The 26561-nt window shown below is 34.3% G+C and overlaps 2 protein-coding genes across 4 annotated transcripts; one reads left to right on the forward strand and one right to left on the reverse strand.

Moving 5' to 3' along the window:
* Positions 1-429: 429 nt before the first annotated feature.
* Positions 430-22824, reverse strand: LOC117336814 (nucleosome assembly protein 1-like 1). Of its 3 annotated transcripts, none has more exons than XR_004534657.1 (16): positions 22777-22824; positions 21859-21895; positions 21557-21621; positions 21031-21148; positions 20507-20648; positions 20183-20281; positions 19537-19597; positions 19318-19400; positions 16733-16804; positions 16346-16485; positions 14952-15097; positions 14277-14302; positions 13592-13711; positions 11115-11138; positions 9195-9314; positions 430-5749 (listed from the first exon to the last, which is right to left on the reverse strand). XR_004534657.1 is itself a non-coding variant. In XM_033897469.1 (16 exons), the coding sequence occupies exons 2-16, from the start codon at positions 21873-21875 to the stop codon at positions 5711-5713; spliced, it is 1194 nt and encodes a 397-aa protein (XP_033753360.1). In that variant the 5' UTR covers positions 21876-21895; positions 22777-22824; the 3' UTR covers positions 430-5710. The 3 variants fall into 3 exon arrangements, 2 of the variants coding, with proteins under 2 accessions (XP_033753360.1, XP_033753359.1); XM_033897469.1 differs by having other exon boundaries at positions 9261-9314; positions 20195-20281; XM_033897468.1 differs by having other exon boundaries at positions 9261-9314.
* Positions 22825-25913: 3089 nt separating this feature from the next.
* LOC117336638 lies at positions 25914-26561 on the forward strand. The gene has a single exon (XM_033897250.1). The coding sequence runs from the start codon at positions 25914-25916 to the stop codon at positions 26559-26561; it is 648 nt and encodes a 215-aa protein (XP_033753141.1).

Genomic DNA, 26561 nt, shown 5'->3' on the forward strand with positions numbered 1-26561 from the left:
AACCTGTTTATAGTGACCAGTTGCCATAGCAACCATAATTTTGAGAAAAAGAAAGTTGCATGCAAATCTACACATGATCATTAATATTTGTGTGAAGTTTCATTGGAATCGGCCCATCAGTTTAGGAGGAGTTGTCTGGACAAAATGTGTCTACAGACAGACGGACGGACAACCTGATTCCAGTATACCCCCCTAACTTCGTTGCAGGGGTATAATTACATACCAACTTTCACAAACATACCTTGAAGCATGGCGGACAAAAGTGCATAAAACTCAGTGGAGAGACAGACAGACCAACAGGGAGGAACCCCCCCCCCCCCCCCATTTCACTGGTAGGGGACTTACAACATATGGTGGCATATTAACCAATTTCCAAAACTAATGTTTGGGATTTTCTTGTCTGTGATGAAAATAAAACAAGCTAAATGGTACGAGTGTTTTGATATTTTAATAATGGCCAGAAACCTGAAGTGATACAATTCACAACATTGTACCCGAAAATCATCCTATCCCAAATATCAAATTCAGTAAACAACTTATCTGATTTTCTTTTCAAAACATTAAATAGTTGTATACATAATAACTTGTCATCATCCAACTGATAACGGCCAGACATTACTAAGCAACACAACAAGATTCCAGTGTATATAACATGCTATATTTGAACACTGATTTAAAACAAGCATTTCATTGACTTTATTGCTCGTCGGCAATATTATATACATTATTAATTGTATAGTGCCCTCTTGCCTACTACAACTGTACATCTAAACAGTTTAGAAACATTATCAAGCAAAAACAAAATACCTTTGTGATAGAAAAATCCTGAAAGCTGTGAGCATGTTTATCTTCATTACGTTGAAAAGTAATCAAATGATATTGCTGGGACCATTTTCAAAATAAACAGGTTCCAATTTTTAATTGTAAATTAGTTAGTTGCTTGTTTACCACCTATTGCTAGGTTTCATGTGTTGGTGTAAATGTTCCAACTTGGAGCAGCATAATTTAGGGCCAAGTGGGCAAGTAGTGTTTGATAATGATACAAAGTTGTTGTAGATAGAAATCTTTTCATGTAATGAGAAAATTAATTGAAGGTATAACTTCGATTTGTCATTGTCTTCACCAATCAGTCAGGTAAAATGTATGTTTTCAATGCCTACACTCCATAGGGCTTCTAACAAATGGCAATTACCACTACAATACATGTTTATGTTAGACTGGAGACTTTCCTTGTCACAAATGACTCGTATTCCCTGATGATTTACTTGTTAATAATATAAGTACAAAAATGCTAATGAGAATGATGACACAATACATTACAATCGTATATCTACATGAAGTACATTGGTTAAATTAAATCACATCTCATTAAAGTCCGAGTGAAAAAAAAAAAAAAATGTTGTCCAAGTCATAATCTCCAAAGATACTGAACAGTTGTTATATAAGTACCTTTATTTAAATCACATTCCAATGAAGTACAGGTGAAAAAAAAGTAAATGACCAAGTCATCACTTCCAAAGATACTGTTGTTACTGAACAGACAAAACTATATTGTAAGCATACTTTATACTACACATGACATGTAAGGTGGTTACGGAATCTTTACACAATAAAGATGAATATGTCATCAAATTTTAACACCAGGTCTTTTTGTTATCATTTAACCTCCCTTCTGAAAATAAACCGAACCTTTGCTTCTGGATATATGCAGATCATGAGAGTTTGTCTACAACTAACCGTTAACCTTTTGTTATCGGCACGATTTAAATCATAATTCTTCACATGAACACAGGTTTGTTGTCCGAGACATTTCTACAAACAAATCCTATTGCCAGCCAAAACCATGTACTTGATTATCTGAAATAATCATTAAAGAAAAAAAAAAAAGACATTATGCTACAAACTTGCCATTTTCAGTGTTAGGTAGCTGTAGATCTCTACAAATCTAAGCTGCAGGCCACATGCTTCAACTACCAGATGTGTGGTATTTAATATTCAAAATTAAATGACAAACTATACCACCGGCCTGTCCTAATTTGTGTTAATACTTGAAAAATTATTTGTAAATTTCTGGATACAACAAACTGATTTTGTTGCAAGTAATTACAATGCAGATATTATGCTTTAGATATCCAGTCCTTTATTCCTTAATCAACTTGTAACGAATGCCCTTTTTATCCATATAAAAAAAATACTCAAACTAAAGAACTCAATCATCAATAAGCTGAAATAAAACAGGCTTTTAATTAACAGGATCCTTTGATAACTGCCCATAAGTGCGCCTTGATTGTAATTATTTTTCTCACAGTTTTTTTTCAAACACTGATCTACTGTTGTATACTGTACAGTTGAGGAATCCTAATTGCAGTTATCGTTTAAGGGACGTTGATCTTTCAGATCTGTAAATGTCTAATATTGTAAATCTTGACCACAGAGTACAAAGCTTACTGGTCCCGGTCACGTTTAGTGTATCTTTGTCCTTTGCAGTTTCCGTTTACAAATATCAATACATTTTACCACTTAAAAGTATCACAACATACACATTATACCATAATTATGAAAGATGGCTTCAATATCTGTGCGATTTCAAAGAATTAACGAGATCCTAGAGGGACCATGGAGCCCATCATCAAATGACCATAAGTCTAATCGTTTCTCTTCCTCATGTTCATCATTTGCAAATATGGTGAACCTGGATATAAAATCTGAAAGATCCATCAAGAGCTCTGAGAAATAAGGTTAACAGCTTCAACTCACACTAGAGGAATCTACTTCTGAAATTCAGGAACGATCTATGAATAAATTAATTTCTCAGAAATAGCAAATAACATACTTTAAATGTCAATTTCAAAATGGTCACATGTGGGCACCTTGCATTTTGTTCCAGGAGGGTTAGGACCAAAGTCTGCCATTTTGTTAATACCTTTAAATGTATTTGTATCGATACATAGACACAAAGGTTTGATCTCATAAGAATTCCATGGTAACGTTTTCGTTGGTATTCAGAAATGGCTGGTGTATTTCTTGTCCTTATGATCACCAGTGCAGCACTTGTTTTCAGTGTTTTGGACGGTTGCTTCTTCATTTGCTCCTCCTCCTTCAGATCCGTTTCTATCCCTATTTCACTGCGGAACTCTTAATCAATTATTATATATATTCGACTCTCCTCTTAAGTATAAATCATCCATCTGGATGGGGACCTACACTCACAATATGAGCTTTATTTAATTATCTTATCTGAAATAACAAATACAAGAAATCCCAGTGGGATCTTGGTGCCCCTCGTTAAATAATCTTGATTGATTGTATTTAAGACCGATCTTTTCTCTACTTTTCCTTTATTTCTCATTTTCCTTTTAATCATCTGACAACAAGGAAAACCTACATATGAAATCTGAGAGAGAGGTAAAGAACTTTCTGTGAAAAAGAAATAGCGATACCAAACTTCAACTGTCAAAAATAAAGATGGCTGCTTGCAATTTGGTGGCCATTTTGTTTCTGGATCAGTCTCAAAATCAAATGACCACAACTAGGGACCAAGGAAAACCTACTAATGAAGTTTGAAAAAAAATTCTGGATCAGACTCAAATCGAATGGGTACAACTATCTGCCAGAAAATAATTACAAAAAGTATTAAATACTATTAATGAGAATCTCAATTTTTTTTACATGAACATTCATCTAAAATGACGACATAGAAGCCAGTACGTGAAGAATCCTAATTTCATCACATACAATTTACAAATTTCTTTGATTTCTTCAAATGAAACTTTTGTAATTTAAAGTGAAAAACAAACACAGCACCACACATTTTAAAGCGTTCAATTCAGCATTCCAATTCTCTTATCCAAGAATGCTCATCGTTCAGACTTGTTACTTTAAAACTAAACAGCAGACTAGCATAAATTATAGTCTACACTACACCAGGAATACAGCTAAATATTTACTGGTGAAACACAATCTGTTATAGGTAGAAGATATCTACTGGTTTTCCTGTCAATTTACTGAGCGAAAAACCTGTAAATGAAAATGACAAGATACGACACAGAATTTTTTGTTCTTATGATCATCTATGTATAAAATGAATTGTATAAAGACAACTGAAATGCGGCAAAGCAGAAATCTTGCATGTATCCATGGGATATGCTAGTAGTTTACTGTACAAAATGGATGCAGACAACTGATCAAGTGACAGTTATATGGTCATATTTATATATTGATAGGAGAGTTATGAGAGCCTAAAGTGAACAAAACATTAAGGCAAGTGGTGGCTGGGCTTCTTTTCAAATTAAATCTTTCCTGAATTAAACATTTCAAACTTACATATTGAAATCCTAAATCAACTTACTAAAAAAAATAAAAAAATAATTTGCTGTATTTTATGTTGTATGAACATTAAACATATAAATGTTATTGAGGGTTATTCTAGTTATTTGTATAAAAAGACAACAACCAGTTTAGCATTATTTCAAAATCGCTTAGACAAGGTAAAGAATTTCATAGAAACATGCAGATTTTATATATATTCCAAACTTTTATATCAACAGCCAGTCATTATCGAAAGAAGTTTTGTGATAAATCGGATACACACACTATCATTGATCGCAGAACAAATTTAATATTAAATATCCAGCTGATGAATGATGTCTGGTTTCAGGGATTAAGCTCAAAATCTTCCTATACAATTTAATTGGAAAAGCCCAGATACTTCATCAGTTGTGGACGTACTTTATTAATAACAAGGGTGAAATGAAATTAGCAACAAGACATGTAATTTAAATATATAAGATCTGTTTCTTCTATATGTCAAACCGCACTTAAAAATGTGTTTCAAGCCTTTCATTCCATAATACTTTTGTCACACCAATACATAGAAATGGGCACAAACTTCCATGTGAAACAATACAACAAAATCTTCACAAAAATAATGCAATATTATCTTATGCACAATAATTACCAATGTAACATGTAGTTGTTGAGTTATGTAGGAAAATACATGATTTACATTAAGATCTATACACCAATATTCCAGTTGTATATTTAAAGTCTTCAATATTATCTCGACATATTGCAACTATTTAAACAAAATACATTCAAAATACCATATCACATATACATCAGGTAGTTCATGATCAATTTCTTTATTTTTTAACAATCACTCTGACTTTTTCAAGTTTCCCCAAATTTGCTATGCCTCCGCAGGCTTCCCATAATAAATCTTTTAAAATAAAACTGCCTCTCTGTGTCCATAACTGATAAAAATAGGTAAATAGAGAAAGTAACACAATGATTTTACTGCCATCAGAAAAGAATGTGATTGAAATGGGACAAAAGTTTTTAAATAAACACAAAGTAAACAGCTATGGGGGACATGAATATGCTTTTATATGAGGCAAGGCGGGTCTTGGAGGATGACAGCACAATTAGCTGGTATGCCAGCCTAAAACACACACGAAAAAAAAAAAGGAAAAAAAAAGGTCATCACTAGCCAAGGTAAAACACAGCTGAGGTGAAGGTTGATCAGCACTATAACAAAAGTTATTGCCGGTTCTTCAAATCTGGCAATCTTGCATCAGTCTTTTTTTTTCATTTGAATTTATTTTTCTCTTGTCATTGTTGTCTTCCAATACTTGCAGAAAATTTATCTCACACATCCTGGAATTGATTTTGTTGATAACTTATATATTTTTATGCTCGCACCTTTTCAAAATCACTGTTGTTTGCATTCCTCCGGTTTTTGAGAATCACTCTGCAAGGAAATAGTACAAACGTTATTTGATAAATTTGTTTTCAACACTTGTGGAAGGAATATGACATTGCAGATTCTAATCAACGGAATGATGTAATATTTCAATGTGTTCACGGTTAAACGATTTCACAAAATTGAAATACCTATTTCAGGATATTTCTGATAAGAGAGTCTCCCATATAATATGGTTCTTCAATTACATAAAACTCGGTGAGGGAAAAAAAGATGATTTTTTTTTAAAACTTAATCTTGTCGAGTCTTATGATTAATAGCAGACCAATTAATACTCCACTTTATGTTGCAAGCGTCTCTAAATTCATTCATTTGTACAGATTTCATTATTCACACAATACAGATATGGCTGACAATTACAAGGTCAATGCACACGCTGAATGGACACATTCATGCAGGGATTGTTAGGGGAGCCAGCAGTACTCATTAACATCAACAGGACCGAAAAACAAGATCACGTCAATCATTGTAACGCATCAATGAACTGTCAATACAGTTGAACGGGAAACCCTACAGGACACACTGTACCCTACAAACCCTAACAAAATCTGATGGCCTTCAAGCAATTTGCTGGAGACCAGCAAAAAAAAATTATTAACACAAGGGTAAGGAAGCCCTACAGTAATCTTTTTTAAATGTTTTGTACAGCAGAATAAAAGTTGTTAATTCTGCACCAAACCAAATTTAAATCAAAGCAGAGGCTTTTCAATTTTTTTCTTCTTTCCAAAATAGACAAAATATGCATCGAGCAATATCTCCACATTCTATGTCCATATAGGAAGTATATAAACATAAATTATCTTCTGTTTTATGTTATTTTGTTTGGCTTTTTAATCCAATCATATTCATCTGCATTATATTTAGATTCTCAGTGGTCAGTATAAAGACACTGGCTATTATTTCTCTGGTTATTTTTTAATATGTAAGTACACACTGCTAAAGGAAAGAAATTAGATTTTAATTGTGGATGAGGGGGGACTACTCCTGCAAGGTCCATAGGAATTTCTGTGTTGGGTGTTTTTTTTTTATCAGAATTTGGTGCATTTGTACAGAAAATGGGTTAAACTATTCTTTCTACTTGTTTTTAAAGTCTTGTTTCAAAGCCTCAAGTATAAACCTCAAATAGAGAGGGATCACATTTTAGCTTATCATTTCTGAACATTTATTCATGCAAATTGAAATTGGAACACATTTCCGAACATTTCAAGACAGACAATTTTTTTTTTTAAACAAAAAATGCCAATTTTGACAAATCAATAATGATTGCCTAAGTACTTTACTAGTGAAATTTAATTTTTTGCAGAACAGATTTTAAATTAGGGAAGGAAATCATTTTGCTTCAAATGTAAAAGCAGCAAAACCTTTTATTTTGATGTTTAAATTGAACTGTCTCCACCCGTTTCATGTAAAGTTGTATACATGCAATGGATTATTTAAGCAGTAAATTTACCTAATTGATTAAGAAATGTTCATTAACTATATCCAATTCATATAAGAATCTTATTTCATAAAGATTTCATTTTTTCAATTAGCTGTTAGGTGTCTACCAGGCTTTAATGTTACACTGTATAAGACGAGATTCTTTAAACACAATAATTTGACAACCCCCCTCTTTTTTAACATGACCTTGAGGTTTTGAAATTGACAGAGTTGGAGAGACACTCGGATTTATAAAGGAGTTTTTGAGAATATGAAACTCTAAAGGTTCATGGCAAGAGTTTGAACAAACCGAAAATGCAAATGAACATGGTTTACTCCAGCTCTCTGGAGTCACAGAATGAACACTCTGTAAATCACACTCCCACTGGGGGCGCTGAAAAAATTTGAGTAAATCAATGGGCTAAAAGATTACAACAGATCGATACAGATACATTAAGATTATAAAAAAGCTTGGTTGAAAGCCTACACACAAGCGAAATACTTTTCCGGCCTAACAAACAGTAAGATTTTTTGTATCCAGCGAGAGATTTTGTAAAAACTGAATAATTTTTGAGAAGTTGTATGTGTTATCAAGATTATCAATTACATATACAATTTCAGTATTACATAAACAATTTCAATTTTATGTCTTGATCATAATTACTCCATCCCCTGTACCTAACCTACTACTTGCTAAGAACATTTCAATATTTTACACCTGTTTTTCAATATAATAGAATTCACGAATATGGACGATTTCATTTAAGAATGTCACTGCATTTAAATAAATTATTAACATGTATTCTGAAAAACAATTGGATGTTTGGTCATACTTAAGCTATTCTGAAAAGCGCCATCGTGTGTTCACCAACCAGATATGCCCAGATTATGGTACTGGATATATATATATGATTTGGCCATTTTGTGAAGGTAGATCAAATTGTACAGAATAATATTGGTGCTATCCTATTCTCCCCATGCAGAATACACATACAACACAGTGGAGGAAATCCAGTGATGTAGACCAATTCTCATAAGGTTGGTAATAATTCTCATTCGACATTCGATCATATCTTTTTAAGGTTGAGTGGAAAAAGTGAACTTAAAGTCAACACCTAGTATTTATATAATTTGAGCAGAATTATTTGTTTCTATATAAACTGCAGTAAACGTGTGTTTATTTCAAATCAGCTGAGAGTTTAGTTGTGCATTTGAAAATACAAAACAAAACAAAATGATAAAGGTCTCACATAGATCTTGATCAAGTATAACCAAACCATTATGAGGTTAACAAGAGGGACTTGAATGGTGACATGTTAGGGTGAACAGATTCATAAATTAAGACATTACGAGTATCATCTAGGTTCAGTGTATGGTAAACTTTAAGAAATTAATCTGCTCAGTATATTTTTAGACATTAACTAGCTTGTGACATAAGCAAAACAATTTCCCCATTAATATCTTTATATGCTAGTGTGTAATGAGCTTCTCTCTTCACAATCTATGTTTAACTCAATTGTACTAAATACCGACATACATATTTTACTAATTCTTTATGACACATTGGACAGGCATTAATAATCAATTTATTGCCTGTAGCCTGTCCTAATAATCTACATATATAGCCATAATTTAATATTTGAGAGAATTTCATTATCCAGGAATATCCAACTTATGTAGACAGACTTCATCTAATATGTATCACAACATAATGTTTAGAATAAATCACTTCTTTTTTTGTATATTTGCAAAACCCCTATATCAAGAAACTTGTCAAGATCGATATTAAACAAAAAGAGAGAAAAATAGTAAAATTGGACAGTAACTGAATTATAACAGCACAGGATACAAATCTTTTTGTAGAAACTATTGTTCTTAGAAGTTAGAGAATTCTGCCATTCCAGCCATAATGATATCAGATATTACCAACCAAGGAGGCTCCGTCTACATCAATTACACCATTCACCATGCGGAGAACAAGCATCCAGAGCCGTAATAGTTTTTATCAATTTACCTGTGTGTACGTAATGCACATGCACGGAAGCATGTGCATATGACAAGAGAGGTCACATCAATTTACCTGTGGATTGTAATCAGGGTCTGCATCCTCATCATATTCTCCATCTTCTCCGTCCTACAGAGACAAAAGGTAGTCAGGTAAAAACAATGTTCAGGGATGGGGTGAGGAATGAACACCAGTTTCAGGGGATGAGAGGGGTAAATGCTCTAAACATTAATCTCAGGGATGGGGGAATGCTTTTAATACAAGTTCTATAGATGGGGAGAATACCCTGAACATCAGCATCTTTCATCAAAAGCCATGAGACTATGCATTCGTCATTCGAAGCAACTAAAATGAGCAGTCATGCAGTTTTTCAACAGTGACTAACCTAAGGAGTAAGGGAATGATTTTAGCACCGTACCAGATCACTAAATATAAGGAATTGAGAAGATCAGACCTTTTCAATATCGATTTTATACCTTAATAGAGAATTGAAGGATCAATTTCAATTCACATGTAATATGAATTGTACACAAAAACTTATACATCATGAAGATTGTTATACCACTTGTCCATTTCTCTAAGTGTTGAGGCAAAGAATATTACACTACTTTTCCATCTCCCTAAGATTTCAAACAAAGAATATTATACTACTTGTCAATATCTTGGAAGCTTTTAGACAAAGCATGCTGTGTTGCTACAACATTACAGAAAATGATTGGGCTGTTTCAACAGCATGATTGACCATACCATATTTACCCTATAATATTAAACCTCTGCATCAAAGTCAAGTTGGTGGTTTATTTCAGAGCAATGAAATAATGTTTGTTGGTAATTCTACTGTCAAAACAAATTCAGCTTAAAGAATGGTTTGTGTGTGTGTTTGATTGCTTGGTTTATTGCCCTGTGAACAGTCAGTGCCATTTTAAGGCAGCGTCTCATTGTAGTAGTTGGTGTCTACCTCACTGAACAACAAACGAGAGGCCTGTTGCATGGGTTCCAGAGCAGTTAGAGTAAAGTGTCTTTCCCAAAGAAACAACCAGACAGCACAGACTGGCCCATTTCTCAGCTTCCAGAGAACCGCAAACGGACACAATTAGGGAGCGTCGAACCACAAACCTGGGATCTTCATCCGAGGTTACATGGCAGACGCTCTTAACTGACTGAGCTATCGCAACCCCTAATGATGGATTTTTTCACCAGGCATGGTCCTGCTGTCATATCAACATAGGTACACTTTATTTTTCACACTCAATATGGATTTCAAATTGGAAAAGTTTAATATTAAAGTAAAGCTTTTTCAATACAGTATGTACTGCTATAGAAAAAATATCAACTTTTGATTTATTTGCACTGTTAACAATAATTTATTCTTTGTATTTATACTGGAAAGAAAGTGAAAAAGCTAAAATATTACATTTGAATTAAAGAAATGTGCATTTAGCATGACAATTATGAAACTTTGAACTAATCTCCATTGGAAGGTCCCCCACCCAAGTTTTGTAAGTATCAGCATCACCGACAACAGAAAGGAATGGGAGAACTGTCAGGAAAGAATCATGCAAACATAAACAGTTGTTACATAAAGCCAGGAAACTCCGAAAGGAAGACATCATGGTCAGATCTTATATTTGGAGAAATGACAGATAATCTAAGGCCAGTAATTCAGAACATGTACATAAATTATCAAACACATTTTGAAATATATACACTTGGAAAAGTCTTTTAATTAATCAATTAACAGTTATACCAACTAGATGTTAGAACCGAACAAATTTTAAATTATTTACAGTTTTAGTATTAAAGTAAATGTGAATATAAAATCAAATTTGTCTATGCTCATGAAAAAAAAGAGAGTTCTTGTCAATTAATTTTTTCCACTGTTATTGTAAGATTGAAAATTAATTTTGATTGTAGTATTAAGTGAATTACCTCTTCCTCTCCTTCCTCATCAAACTGAAAACAAAACAAAATTCACACACAGATCAGAAGAAAATATCCACAACAACAACTAAACACAATACATCTAAAGGAATACTGTAGTTTTGGAATAAAGTGATGAGTAACAGTCGAATTCTTAACTATTTTTCTTGGCTTTCACCGAGGATCTGTTTTTCAACATTATGGTTATCATCCAAATACAACTTACTAGAGAGAGTTTCCCAGTCCCAGTGTTTCATCAAATGCCAAACAAGACATTTTCTAACCTTTGATTAAATAGCGAATTTAAGGAACCCAAATAAATCAAATGCTTGAAGTAGACTAGAAATGCGAAAATTCATGAAATTGTTCTTTCAAGAATTATTCAGTCATGGATGTGTTGGTTTATTGTTTTATTTTGTCCTATTAACAGCCAGGCTCATTTAAAGATGTGCCAGAATTCATGGATGTGTCAGCAGATGAAATATTAGTGATCTCAAACTTTTATTTCCAAGCCATCGTAAGCTCTGATTTCAAGCTAAGGATATTAAGCAGATATTTTCATCTTAAAGATCACAGAAACTTTAAGGCAAAACATATGACCCAACACTGATTCAGTCGACATAAAACTTCAGAAAACCTCAAAAGATCACAGATATGTTCTGACAACAATGTCAAGGTCATAGTGTTGACTAACCCTGAATAAAAATCCTTAAAGACCCTAAAACCCCTGACTTAAAGTGTCTCTAATAACATACCAAAAACTTTTGATTGCCAATGCCAAAAAAAAAAAAATTTTAAAAAGAAAAGAAGAAAAAAAACCTTAACTGATTAATATCCTTACAAACCTTGACTGCTCAATGGTCCCTTAAACCTCAAGACTGATCATCATCATTAAAACCCTCGACTGCACAATATCTCTAAAAACTATATCCCAACCAGTCTCACATGGCATAACAATATAGGCCCACCGAATGCCATACTGTGTAATGAACTATCTTGCATTAAAGTAAGATTTGCATACTGTTTAATGAACTATCTTGCATTAAAGTAAGATTTGCATCACCTTAAGAGTGGCTAACTGGCATGCCATAAATCTCATTCATTACAAAGTCAATTTTCAAATGGTTTGAGGAAAATAAGTATACGAAAGTCTCCCAGCTCATTAAATACAACTTGATATCATGATTATAAAGCCTACCAAGTTTCAACCTTCAAGTAAACATAACTTTAAATTCTGCCTATATAATGCATTCCAAGTTCCAAAAAAATCAGTTGGAAAATGTAGGAAATCTCCGGACAAAAAATTCCAAAAGGCAATAACATTTGCAAAAATATTAAAATCAAAAAAGTTTTTTCAGGGATACACACCTTCATATCATGATTAAAATGAATACCAAGTTTTAAAAGAGTTCAGTAGAAAAATGTTAAAAGAGGTCTCAAAATGAAATACTGAAATAAACAAAGAGCAATAATTTTGTTTCTGGACAAGAATGAAATACTGAAACAAACGAAGGGGAATAACTTTTGCAAAAATAGTCGAATAAAAATTCTTGTCAGGGAAACATAGCTTCATACCATGATTATAATAAAAAGCAAGTTTCAAAGAGACCAAAAAAATTAAGAGAATTGTATTATACCATAATACTCCTGTTGAAACAATTGATTACTATGTCAAACACAACCCTCAAGTGATAAATATCCTTAAAATCCTTAACTGCTCAATATCCCTAAAATCATTTGAACAATATCCATTAACACTATATGCTGACCTATAAAATAAGAAATCTGCTAATTAAATCAAATAACAAACTTCAGCTGTATTTTCACACAGCTAATATTTACAAACGATACATAGGGATGTTTTTCATAACCTTCCCCCCTACCTCCCTTTAACGTTTTACAACAGACAAGAAAAAACTTGCTAATCTACAGGAAATAGAGAAAGTTCTAAGGTCTAGACTAACAAATAACAATCAATGAAGCCATGCTGCCCTCCCTCCAACCCAGAAAAAGGTCAACCAACATATTGTCAAGGCTTATTCCACCATTAGTTTTATGGGAGGATTGAAAGGAAACTTTCTCAGAGCTACACCAGTGTTAAGGTCCAATATATTGAGAAATGCAGGTTTCAACACTGATTATGTGTCGGTGTAGAAAAAAACATATTATAGTATCCTTCCAACACCTCTCACACAATTAATTTTGGAAAAAGCCATCATGGAAATAACATACTTCTGATGTTTTAAGGTCCCACTGCACATGAAAGAAGTTGTGATTTTTTAATTCACTTTGCAGATAAAACTAAAACATTTACTACTACAAATAACTTAATTTTTTTCTTATGCATGAGTATTTTAAGATTTTTAGCAATTAATATAAATTTGTAGTTAACTGATATATTAAACATAGTTGAATGTTTGCACACCTACATACATATATAATTGTAGTCTATTAAAATCGGAATTCATGCATCACCCGATACTCACATCATCATCATTTTCTAAAGCTTCCCCAGTGAAGTATAAAACAGCCCGAGGCACAATGCGGTCACGTATAAAGTGACCAATTTCAAAGTCTGCTGCTAAGAGTGCTTCCAGATCTTCATCCTGGTAATAGATTTGAACACATTTAAAAGTTTAGCTCTTGGCACGATTTTAACGAACTCGTCAATACTTCAAGACCCATCCTATGCCAAAATGAGATTCTTGTATATCACATTACATAAAATTGCTAAGAAACAATGCAACATTTTCAGAGTAACACATTCTACAATGTTCCAGAGATCTGTTTACAAATACAGATAATTTTTTTCACTCCTAACATACTCCATTTTCACCAAGGAGTAACAAGTTAGCCCTGCGAGAGCTTTGCACAGTGGAAGTTAGTTGGCCAAACAAGTAACCTTTTCCCTGGTGATGCCAGACTTTTATGACTGAAAATCATTCTTTCTAATATATCACATTAATTATGTGTAACAGAGAGCGTGATAAAATCAATTACATAATTGCCTGTACCACTAGGGATCAAACCCAGGACCTGTCTTTCTGGCCTTCCGCTCAACTGAGCTAAAAAGAAATTCTCTCTAGCCGAGCAGTATATTGCGGCTAGTATGCTCCAGGGTTAGATTGGTTTGAATTGTCTTAAACACTCTAGTCTAATGGTAACACTTACCATATCTTCTTCCTCTCCTTCCGGTACTGAAAGACAAAAGACTCTAGTTATAATAACTATAAAGACTTGTGTAGTTTTAGTCTTCATTTTATCCATTAAAATGTTTACAGTTGTGTAATTTCACAGACTGCAAAATTATCTTTTGCTTAAAGTAAAACAAATACAAACTATCATAACATTGTCTTTAAATTAGATTAATACACAATTTTTTTCTAGAGTTATTCGCATACATTATAGTAAAACAAATGTTACTTAACTGATTTCAATATTCATTTATAGAAATAATTGCTGCAAAAGACCTGCATACAGAATTCAACTATGAAACAAGCAAGTATTGTTCTAATTTACTCTTTTCTACATTTTCTTTAATTGATAGAGGAACAATTTACAAAATAAACATTACTGTAATACATATATTCATTTAAATGATAATTTAGTGAATTTTAAAATTTAAATCTGTACTATTTGGGCAATCCTTGGTTTTCGGGACCAAACAACCCTTTAATGTTATTAGTCCTGAATTAAATTAATTATTCTGATGCAAGATTCTATGAAAGATGACCTTTTTACAGGCAGTTTTGCTTCAGAGTGTATATATAAAATTGATATCTTGGTTGTAAAACTGACAAGCAACATGAATATTAAACAAGACGTCCCAGATCAACCAATACAAACCTGTGGGAGGTGAGAAGAAGTTGAAGAATGAATCATTCTGTACTGTTTTTGTGACTGTCCGTGTTGTACCCCGTCCTTTGTGTTTTTGTTTCTTTTTAATGGTTTTCACAGTTACATTTTTGCCCTTTTTCCAATCTATTTGACAACTGTAATAATAAAAACAAATTGTACATGGAATTGCATCAATATACACCATCATTTTAGAGTATATAGTGTATGGATATTACATGTACAGGTTGTAAAATAGAACCTTCCGTCCTTTATTACCATTGACTGATAATCTTCAAAATCTAAGCAGGTATAGAACTTGATTTCATAATACTATGGTGTGAATATGAACCAAATGAAAAATTATTATTATCGGATAAGTTGATGTTAAATGATTAATCAATTATATCTGATCATCGTCCCATCACTAGTGGAAACAGAATTAGACAAACCCAAAATATCCTAAACTTGTTTCATTATATGTATACAGATACAGTCGAATCTGTATTAAGCGACCACTCAAGGGAAGTTGAAAAACGGTCTCTTAATGGAGAGTTGTCTCTTAATAGAGATGGTATCTTAAATTTAATAAATGTTCACAAGCTTTTTATTCGCTTTATAAATTGGCAATAATGATTTATAATAGATATGAAAAATGAACCACCACTTTGAATAAAACAATTTTTTTTTTTTTTTTTTTTGTGTATTTTTTTTTAATAATTATTACTGTGCTAATTTTTCATCACTATATGTATTTTTTGAAATTCTTTCAGCATGGCAAAATACATCGTTTTAACATGAGAAATATATTTCATTGGTTAATTAGATTACTTTCAAATTATTTATATATTTTTTTTTAATTCCGGTAATCTTGGTCTGGATTTCCGCTCCGATTATTATTTACGTTCCTGCATTTCCTACTTTAAAAACGGCGAGTTTTTCACTGGCAAATATCTGTTTTAATGTCTCAAAAAGATAACAAATCACGATTTAACAGTAAGTTAACTGTTTATGTATTCCTTCATTGTTATATTTCGCATGAAAATTGATATATCGTATATAAAACGTCTGAAAATCGTCAGAATTCCAGACGGTCACTTCGCCTCATCTCCCGTCCTTTTGCACGAAAAGTAAAAATACTTGGGTGTTATTAAGGCGAAAATGGTTATGTAAGGCATTTTGGAGACTTCTGGTCGCTTATTGGAGAGTTATTTTTATCACGGGAACCAAAAATTGTGGTCGCTGGTCGCGTAAAGAGAGGGTCGCTTAATAGAGTAAAAATATATAGCGAAAACGCTCGGGAGGAATTGAAATGGTCGCTTAGAACAGAGGGTCGCTAAATAGAGATGGTCGTTTGGGCAGATTCGACTGTAGTATAGTGTAAATATGTATACTAAAATACTAACCCTTCACATTTCACAATCTCTGGGCCCTCGAAAGAGAATGGATCCGTTTCATCTGGCTCAGATTTCATTGTATAGTGTTTAGTTAAAACAGTGTTTGTGAAAAAGTCATTTGTTTCAAAATAAAATTCCAGAACAAATCCCTGCAATAAGAAACAAAGAGCATATTAATGAACCTATAAGCCAAAGTGAAGGACAATTTTCATAGCACATTATTTTCAATCCAGAATCTTATTATCATTTTGAAGCTTCGGTAGCTTTCAAATAAGAAAAAAAATCTCAAAAAGTTATAACTAGTGTGATTGTTTTCAGCAACACAGTTGAAAAGGACACATTAATATAAATTGTGGACTAAACGCAGATATGCAAATCACAAAGGAATATACTCACCATAGTTGATTCTACTTCAGAAAATTTAACTTTAACATCCTGTAGACAGTTTAGAATTGGTTCATCATGATCCTATTGTAAAATTAAATTCAAACAGTTACTAATTGGAACAAACACAACAAGAGGCCCATGGGCCTTAACGGTCACCTGAGATTTGAAATATTTCAGTTAATTAAATTGACCATTTTTGGCCCCGCCCATAAGCCCCTAGGGGTCAGTCAGGGCCAACATTTGCATATTATCAAACTTTCATCCCATGCTGAAAATGTTTACCAAGTTAGAATGAATTGCAATAGAAATCAAACAAATCATTCAAAAACATGATTTCCCTATATAAACTATAGTAAAATTTACCCCCTCCCAAGGGGTAAATGTGCGACCCCAGGGTCATGAAATTCACAATTTTAGTAAAGCGCCTTAAGACCCTTCCATCTATAAACAGTATTTGATTCTATCTTATTTTGGTCTGAAAAGAAGATTTTTGAAATTTCAGTCAATTTGACCCTTTTTGGCCCCACCCATTAGCCCCTATGGGTCAGTCAGGGCCAACATGTGCATACCCTCAAACTGCCATCCCAAGCTGATAATGTTAACCAAATTAGAATGAATTCCAATAAAAATCAAACATATTATAGTCAAAAATGTGATTTCCCTATATAAAATATAGTAAAGTTTACCCCCTCCCCAGGGGCAAACTTGAGACCCCAGGGTCATGAAATTCAAAATTTTAGTAAAGCACCTTAAGACCCTTCCAACTATAAAGAGTATTTGATTCCACCTTATTTTGGTCTTGAGAAGAAGATTTTTGAAATTTCAGTCAATTTGGCCCTTTTTAGCCCTGCCCATTAGCCCCTGGGGGTCAGTCAGGGCCAACATGTGCATGCCATCAAACTGTCATCCCATGCTGACAATGTTTACCAAATTAGAATGAATTCCAATACAAATCAAACAAATAAAAGTCAAAAATGTGATTTCCCTATATAAACTATAGTAAAGTTTACCCCCTCCCCAGGGGCAAACGTGAGACCCCTGGGTCATGAAATTTACAATTTTGGTAAAGCACCTTAAGACCCTTCCATCTATGAAGAGTGTTTGATTCCACCATATCTGAGAGTAGAGAAGAAGATTTTTGAAGTTTTAGTCAATTTGACCCTTTTTAGCCCCGCCCCTCAGGCCCCTGGGGGGTGGGGACCGTATAATTTACAATTTTGGTTGACCTTTAGCCATAGAAGCTTCCTGCCAAATTTCATGGAATTTGGTTTAGGGGTTTTGGAGAAGAAGTCGAAAATGTAAATTGTTTACGGACGGACGACGCACGACGGACGACGACGGACAAAAGGGGATTAGAATAGGTCACTAGACTTTGTCTCAAGTGACCTAAAAATCACAATATCATGGTACCAGACCTACAATGCTGTAGGTGAAATGTTATTCCATCAGTAACTTAGTAAGTGAAAGTTAAAATCTAGTTTAATTGTTCCATGATCAGGGCTTTAAAGGTCAGCAGAAATGAGTTGTTCACAACTTATTATTATTATTTTTTTTTTTTATAAATATCTTGAATTAAGTGTAAATCACCTGAAATTAGGGTATTGCAATTCACATTTTGAGTGTGTTTTCACAGAAATATTTGTTAATGGATGGCAAAAAAAGAACAGATACCCCCTCCCTTAGCCTCAGTAACTTTTATGCACAAGGCTGCCAACCAGTAGCCTAGGCTGACGGAACTGAGGATCAACCCCGTCACAATACAGGAGTTCTCAAATAGGAAGACATTCATTCTCTCTCTCACCGTAAATATTTAAGCAATGTAGTGGTTTTAATGTTGTTATAGTCGATATGGCAGCAAGATGTATGGTGGGCAAATGGCATGGGAACGTTAGGGTTCCCATGCCATTTGCCCACCATACATCTTGCTGCCATATCGACTATAACAACATTAAAACCAATGTTCAATACTTATATTTACATTGTCTTACCATTTTCGTCAACCTTGAAAAAAAACTTAACCAACACAAAAAAAACCCGCCTTTTTAAATGTCACATGACCCACTGGGTGTTATAGCCGGAGGGACTGGGTGTGATAGGCGTATGGTGGCAACTGCCTCGTAGCATTGTGTCAATGGGGGAAATGCGGAGCAAATGTAAATATATAACTATAACACATTTGATAAACAAAAATCATGATTGGCACTGCTAAGGCAATACATGTCCCTTTCTGACCCCACCTAACAATAGTAACAATGACCCAGACCCAAAACCCCTGAAGCTTGATCTGAAGCTACTCATACTGATGTCACAAACTTTCACCAACATACCTCGAAGCATGGCTGAGAAAAGTGCAGAAAACTGAGTGAATGGACTGACAGACAAAGACAGATGGACGGGAAGGAAGCCCATCCATAGACTCCCCCCCCCCCCCCCCCCCCCCCCCCCTCATTAGGGAGCTAATAACTGGTAACATGAACATTGTCAACCAGCCATAAGTATTGATTGCTTCCCAGCTAAAGAATGTGTCTGATCATATATGTTAGTAGTATATATGGCAATAATAATTAATTTTAATAATAACATTGGAAATTTACCTGAATCATCTCAGAAAGCATCTCTACATTTTTGAACACCGTTAACCAGAAACCAGGAATTCCTTTGACGTCGGCACCTTCATCTAAAAATTCACAAATTTTTGTTAATAGGTCATTTTAAATCCAAATCGGCATGTTTTGTGAAAGCATCAGATGAATTAACTGACTGAAATTACAAAGTACAAATAACCAACATACTAATTGTAAAAGAAAACTTACTGTCTGTTTTCTCCTCTGCTTTTTCAGCATCATCTATTTTGATTTTGTTCTTAACATCTTCCTGTGGAAGAACAAATATTATTGTTTTCATTTAACTTTAAATACAGGTCAAGCTTGATACACAGTGTCTACTATTATCCTAGGATAAACATGAGATTTACGAGATTTCTGATATCTATTCATATTTCTTTCTGATTTCTAAGGGGTATGACAAGTATTTGGACAATCTTCCTTATCATAATGAATTTTCCTATAGGTTTTATACATTGTCATGAACATTGTATTGTGACCATTGCCACTATCTAGGAGATGTGCATCTCTACGGCGACAGATAGTAGCTTGGTACAAGATACAGGGTACAACATTGCCAATGTATTGAATTCGAAAGGGGCTGAAATGGTAAAAATCGCATTGCCCCCTTATCACTTTAAACAAGGACCATCCTGTATGCATAGTCAAGGATAATTCTGGGTCATGAATGTTTTGTAAAAATTTCAGGATTTTTGAAGAAATTGAACGGGATCTTCCTATGTAAAATAGCGAATTCTGAAAATTTGAACAAGAATTTAAGCAAAAACACAAGTAAAAAGTCCCAAATCTCGCCCAAAATTATCCCTGCATGGCCCAAGTGTATGGAGGAACTAACAGCTAATTTTACATCATCTTTCTCTTCCTTTTCGTCATCACTGGGCCAGTCACATTCTTCATCTGTTGGTTCCTTTGCTGCAGTCACAACATCTTTCCTCTGTAATCAAACAAAAACTTTAAGTACAGATTTGAGCAAGAACTTTTGTATACTCGAGTATCAGATACACATTTTATTCTACAGCATTGCATTTTTAGTATTGTAATAATAACCATGGTAACTTTACATTTCAGTTAGACAATTAACTTAACTAAACACTTAATAACCAATGTCAGTTTTATTCCTAAACAATTTATATCACATTTTAACTTTGCTGTTACCTACCTTATCAAAGAGTGGTGTGTACAGCGATGCATATTTGCATTCCAGGTCATGCACCTCTTTGTAGAACTCTGCCTCTATCTTGGCTGCTTCAAATTGCAGTTTCTTTAAGGCTTTGATTCTACGTTTAACTGATTTGGGTAAACTAAAATTAACAAAACAACAATAGCATACTTATTAAATGACTAGTCTAAAGTATAACAAGCAGAAAGAAATACTGTTATGACCTTGCTGAAGTATATCAAATCTAGTACCTTCAGGCAGATAATTAAATGATAACATCTCTCATATGCCTGTTCAGAAGGGTGTGCAAATTTAATAGGCAATTGAAACAGTGCTGTGAACTTTTATTATCTGATATGTTGATTTTAGCTATTTAACCTCTTTCCTTGGTTGTTTCTGTTATCACAAAAGGACAATCTACAAAGTATACCTATAGGGAGGGAGGATAAGCAGACACTTATAACTACAAGAGGCTTTTCCATTTAGGAACAAGTTTACGGTGTCTCATTCATTTTGTATTATACCTTTGAATGTAGCCTGAGGGTGCACCTTGAAGAAAGTCTAGTCTTTCCTGTACAGCTGCCAGAACCTGAGGACTCTTCAATAGACCTACCAGTCCAGGAGGCGAGACATTAACAACATCTGTAACAACAATTTCATTTCACATAAGGAGCAATTTGAGAGTACATATATACATAACTAAATGTTAGAATTGCCTCTTGAAGTCGAAAAGTTCCCTGAATGTTCAAGTTTACAATTTTATGTTTGTAAGGATGAGACTTTTAATAATTTATTTTGTGTTTTTGATTTTGCCTCCGTTATGGACCAGACCCAGAATCTCTGGATTACTAGTCTTATATACTGAACAGATAAACCTAATGAGAAGTTCATTCTAATCGAACGGCATATTGCGGCTAGTATTTAACAGGGTTACACGCCTTTGTCCACTGTTGTTTTGCTCTAAAAGACTGTCGCTGGGATGTAAAGCAATAGAAAAACAAAACAAATCTAGCTTTAAAGACTAAGTTTGTAGACGCATTGTCCCCTTACCTCCACCTTCCTCCTCTTCAACTTCTTCTACTTCATCAACATCCTCAACAGCCTCAGTTGCTTTTCTGTAAAAAGAAACCCCAAAGATTTTTTGAAATCAGTCAATTAAAACAGAATTCATTTTCATGTCGCAAATGAAAGACAATGATTTCTTTGTCAGTTCTTTGTTTTAGATTCTAACACTATCAAAATATTTATTCTCATTCACATAGATCTTCCATGTAGATTTTACTGAATTACAAGAAAAGTGGCTAAAAATGTAAAATCCATTTGATACAAAAGTATGTATGAATCCAGCTTACCCTTCTGCATCAGCCATGATGGTATTCTTTAGTTTACCTGGAAAAAATGTAATGCGATCAATAATTATAAGCAAGATGCAACCCCACTTTCAGCTTGAAACATGAATACTAACATTTTTCACATTGGGCATCAATGCTGATGTAGAGGTGTTTGTAATTTAATCAATGCTTGCTGTTACTGTTAGGACTTGAACCGATATAAAAAGCGCTTATATGAAAGCTTAAGTCTCGCATTAGCATTTCTTTTGGTACGTCTCTCTTAACCTATTGTAGACTTCACTCAGTATGTCGAATGCATGTGTGTGTGGTGAGTGAGTGTGTGTGTGTGTGTGTGTGAGAGGAGGGGGCAGGAGGGGTGTGTGTGTTAGGCGATGTCCATTTCACAGTGAATCTTACATGAACGATTCGTATCATGACTTTATCAATGTTTTGGACATAATTATTTGACACCTAGTTTTATACATGCTTGATGACTAATGTTCGCGTTCTGGTTTTAGAAACTTGCGGCGTCGTATGCAACGGTATTGTGAACACCGAAACAATATTGTCTTGCAGTGTCGACCATTATTACGTCACTGTACAGTACACTTCATTATGGAAACATTAGCTTTCCTTTTAACTATCGTAAATGTACTCATAAACAAGATTTCATGCAACACTAGATTCGTTCACAGATAAAAATGTGTCAGTTTGAACCAAGTCGCTATTCTTGTCGCATTCTTTTCTCGCACCATCCATCATTCACGACACCATTTACATACATGTGTATTGCGATCTCCGGTATAACAGTGAAAACACGGGTCATTTGTCGAATGACCACGATAAACATGTAAAATAATATGTATCTGATATCTAAATGGAAGATTACGTTCAGACAAACATGACATTATTGTAATAATCAGAAAAAAACAGTCTTACCCTTTCAGTGTACTGAACACGAGGGAAATATGGTGGAAGAGACCGAACAGTTATCTGAGCATTGATTGGCTAATATATTTAGATGCAGTATTACAATAACCAATGAAAACATTTGTCACAACGCTGTGTCGTCAGTTGGCGGGTAATCGTCCTCCACTTACAGACCTTTTGGCCACTCTAGGCCTAAATACACGAAACTGTGCAAATACCCCCCTTATAGATAGCAATAAAATAATGCTCCGTATTTTAGGTTTATTTGCTTATTTTTCTCTATTTATTTTACTACGGAATTATGTTTTCATAAATCATGTAGATATATCTAGAATTCGATATTCAATTTGACTTTATTATAGGCAGAGACCTATATTTAGTATATAGGTCTCTGTTATAGGCCTACATTTTACATCCAAATAGAACACATCGTGGATATTTGATCCAAGTCGAAGTCCAAAATATGTCATTAAGCAGGTTTTTTTTCTTCAAAATTATCTGAGGTTGACTCCGGTCCGGGAGCAGTACCTTGGTAGTGATTTGTTAAACCTGGCAACACTCATGATCACCGTACAAAAACGTTCACATAAAAATTCTGAGTCCAAAATATGTCAAAAACCAAAAAAAATAGATACAAAAATAAATATATCAATAAATAAATGAATTAAAATTCAGTTGGACTCCAAAAGAGGATAGTATAACCCCACAGAGACCCTATGTCAAATACCAGTATCCTAATACAATTATAAAGTGATGTGTTAATGCCTTTGAACAACTGCACCACTGGGAAACTTAAGTATTTTTGTTCACATGAAAATTCTTAAATATTTATATAAGAAAACATTTAGCTCTCCCTATTCTTCGGAGAGACGAGCTAAAACAATTTAGCTGGAATGCCGCGAGGCGGAACAATAATCCCGTTCGTCGAATATATAGGGGTTTAGATGCCTCCTTAGACTGGAATACGATTTCAATCGATCGACTTATGAGTGATTCGGTGATCATGACATGCATCACAGTTCACTACAAAAGTAAAATTTAATTGTCTATAACAGTTTTAGGAATATCAGTAATCAGGAGTTTACTTAAGTACTCTCCAACTCATTCAACACAACTTTATATCATGATATCAGTCGAAAAATAAAGCACCTCGACCAGGACAAAAGTCAAACACTGAAATAAACAAAAGCGAATAGTGAATATTAGGCCTACATTATTGTCTGAGCAGTTATCCGACACACCTGCACGCCACACGTTTGAATACATTAACATAATTTAATATTGCATGTTTTACTTACCGGGAATTCATTAAATGTGTTAAAGGAATCTTTTAAAACACAGCAGTTTCAATCCAGTTTGAATTGTCTGACTCCTTTTTTTAGATTTCGTTCAGTGAGATAGTCACCAACTACTACAAAGAGACCCGCCTCAAAATAACTAAGGTTGTTCAGGGGGCGGTAAACCAAACAGTTCAACCGCCCAATGCACGTACAATGTAACATGTGCGTGTCCGTGTCCTCTGTGGGGGACACTGAGGAGACCAAGGTAGGTCTTACCTCTATCGTAACACTTGTCGTCTTTGTCTGGAATGGCTTTGCAAGGATGATGAACCCCATCACAATAAGCAAATATACTGCTAACTTTAGTAATATACCAGTATTTGACTTGTTACTGTGTAGACCTATGTTGTGTATGATATTCACTTTAATAACTGAGTCATGTTAATTGAACTTATTTGCTTAATAGATTTCAATAAACTTGATGTAATTGTGGGTACTGGTATGGCATATGAAACTGCGTATTGTCATCTTAAGTATTAATGTTGCTCTTTATATATACATATCTTTATATCATATCACATATGCTGCCATTTGTAAATACCAATGTATGCATGTTTATCGAAAAAGACGTTTATAAGTTGTACAACTTGTGTCAAATTGCTTTGGAATATTTTCAAATAAAATATGTTTAAACAGTAAACGTTTTTCGTAGCATTAACTATATAGATGTATAGCCCGACTCCATGAAGATGTAATAAATTGAAAAGTTTAAACAACAGACATTCTGATTTCACTAACCCTTTTGATAGGGTATGGACGTTTGAGGCGATATACATATCTCTATACACAATGTATTTGCATTCTAAGTGTTGATTCATTCTAGGAACATACCAAGTGAAAACAACAAACATTTATACCATGAAAACACCATGAATACAGTATGAAAACATCGCTTCACTTGCTGATTTCCCACACATTAACACAGTTAAATATTAATAATAAACCTGAAAAAAATAGTCCCGTTTCATTTCCGATTTTTTTGTCATCTATTCACATGAAAAGAATTTCTAATTTTACAAGAATGACTGTATCTGACGCGAAATAAAAAACAAAAAGATCGTTTCGAATTGACACGATAAACGATGGCGCATTGGCGGGATCACCAGATGTTCTATTAATTGGACATCTTTTCGTATATAGTTATCAAAAGTTAAAAAGAATAAAATAAAAATTACTCTGTTTTTATGTGTTTTTTTCCAAATCACCCTAAATGTAAACATATGAATTGAATGGATTTTTTTTTTCATTTTCATGGCGGCTATGAATAGCAGCAGTTATCTAAATATCCCGTAAGCGCACTTCGAAAGATATGTATATAGCTACTGCTATTCACAGCCGCCATGAAAAAGTATTCACGGAGCAATGTTAATTGATCCAGTGAAAAAAGGGAAACAAAAAGCAAAAACAAAACAAAAACAGATAAATATGTATCTAAGTTACTGTTACTTTTTATTTTCTCGCTTGATTTCGACAATAACCACAGGTACTCGCTTCGTCACTCAACACACCCAATGTATAATCAAGGTTAGGAACTCCATCGGCTAAATGAAAAGACCCAATTTCGGGAAAATTGTGATTGTCGACAAACCGTTCATATGTCGATATGCACTGCACGTACTTGGCACCTACATCTTAGCGAAGTATCGTAGCTACAATTGACGCAAAAAGCAGAAGGTAAAGTGTGTGTTGCTTGATGGAACAGCAAAATGGCCTTCCAATAGTTGACCTCTAGTGGGAACTGTGGCCTTCCAATGGCTGACTTCAAGTGGGGAAAACAATGTGGCCTTCCAATGGCTGACTTCTTGTATGGAAAACAATGTGGCATTCCAATGGCTGACTTCTTGTATGGAAAACAATGTGGCCATCCAATGGCTGACTTCAAGTGGGGAAAACAATGTGGCCTTCCAATGGCTGACTTCAAGTGGGGAAAACAATGTGGCCTTCCAATGGCTGACTTCTTGTATGGAAAACAATGTGGCCTTCCAATGGCTGACTTCTTGTATGGAAAACAATGTGGCCATCCAATGGCTGACTTCTTGTATGGAAAACAATGTGGCCTTGCAATGGCTGACTTCTTGTATGGAAAACAATGTGGCATTCCAATGGCTGACTTCTTGTATGGAAAACAATGTGGCCTTCCAATGGCTTACTTCTTGTATGGAAAACGATGTGGCCTTGCAATGGCTGACTTCTTGTATGGAAAACAATGTGGCCTTGCAATGGCTTACTTCTTGTATGGAAAACAATGTGGCCTTCCAATGGCTTACTTCTTGTATGGAAAACAATGTGGCCTTCCAATGGCTGACTTCTTGTATGGAAAACAGTGTGGCCTTCCAATGGCTGACTTCTTGTATGGAAAACAATGTGGCCTTCCAATGGTTGACTTCCAGTGGGACCAACAATGTGGCCTTCCAATGGCTGACTTCCAGTGGGGATAACAATGTGGCCCTCTAA

Source organism: Pecten maximus, chromosome 10 (assembly GCF_902652985.1).
Source record: "Pecten maximus chromosome 10, xPecMax1.1, whole genome shotgun sequence".
Taxonomy (NCBI): domain Eukaryota; kingdom Metazoa; phylum Mollusca; class Bivalvia; order Pectinida; family Pectinidae; genus Pecten; species Pecten maximus.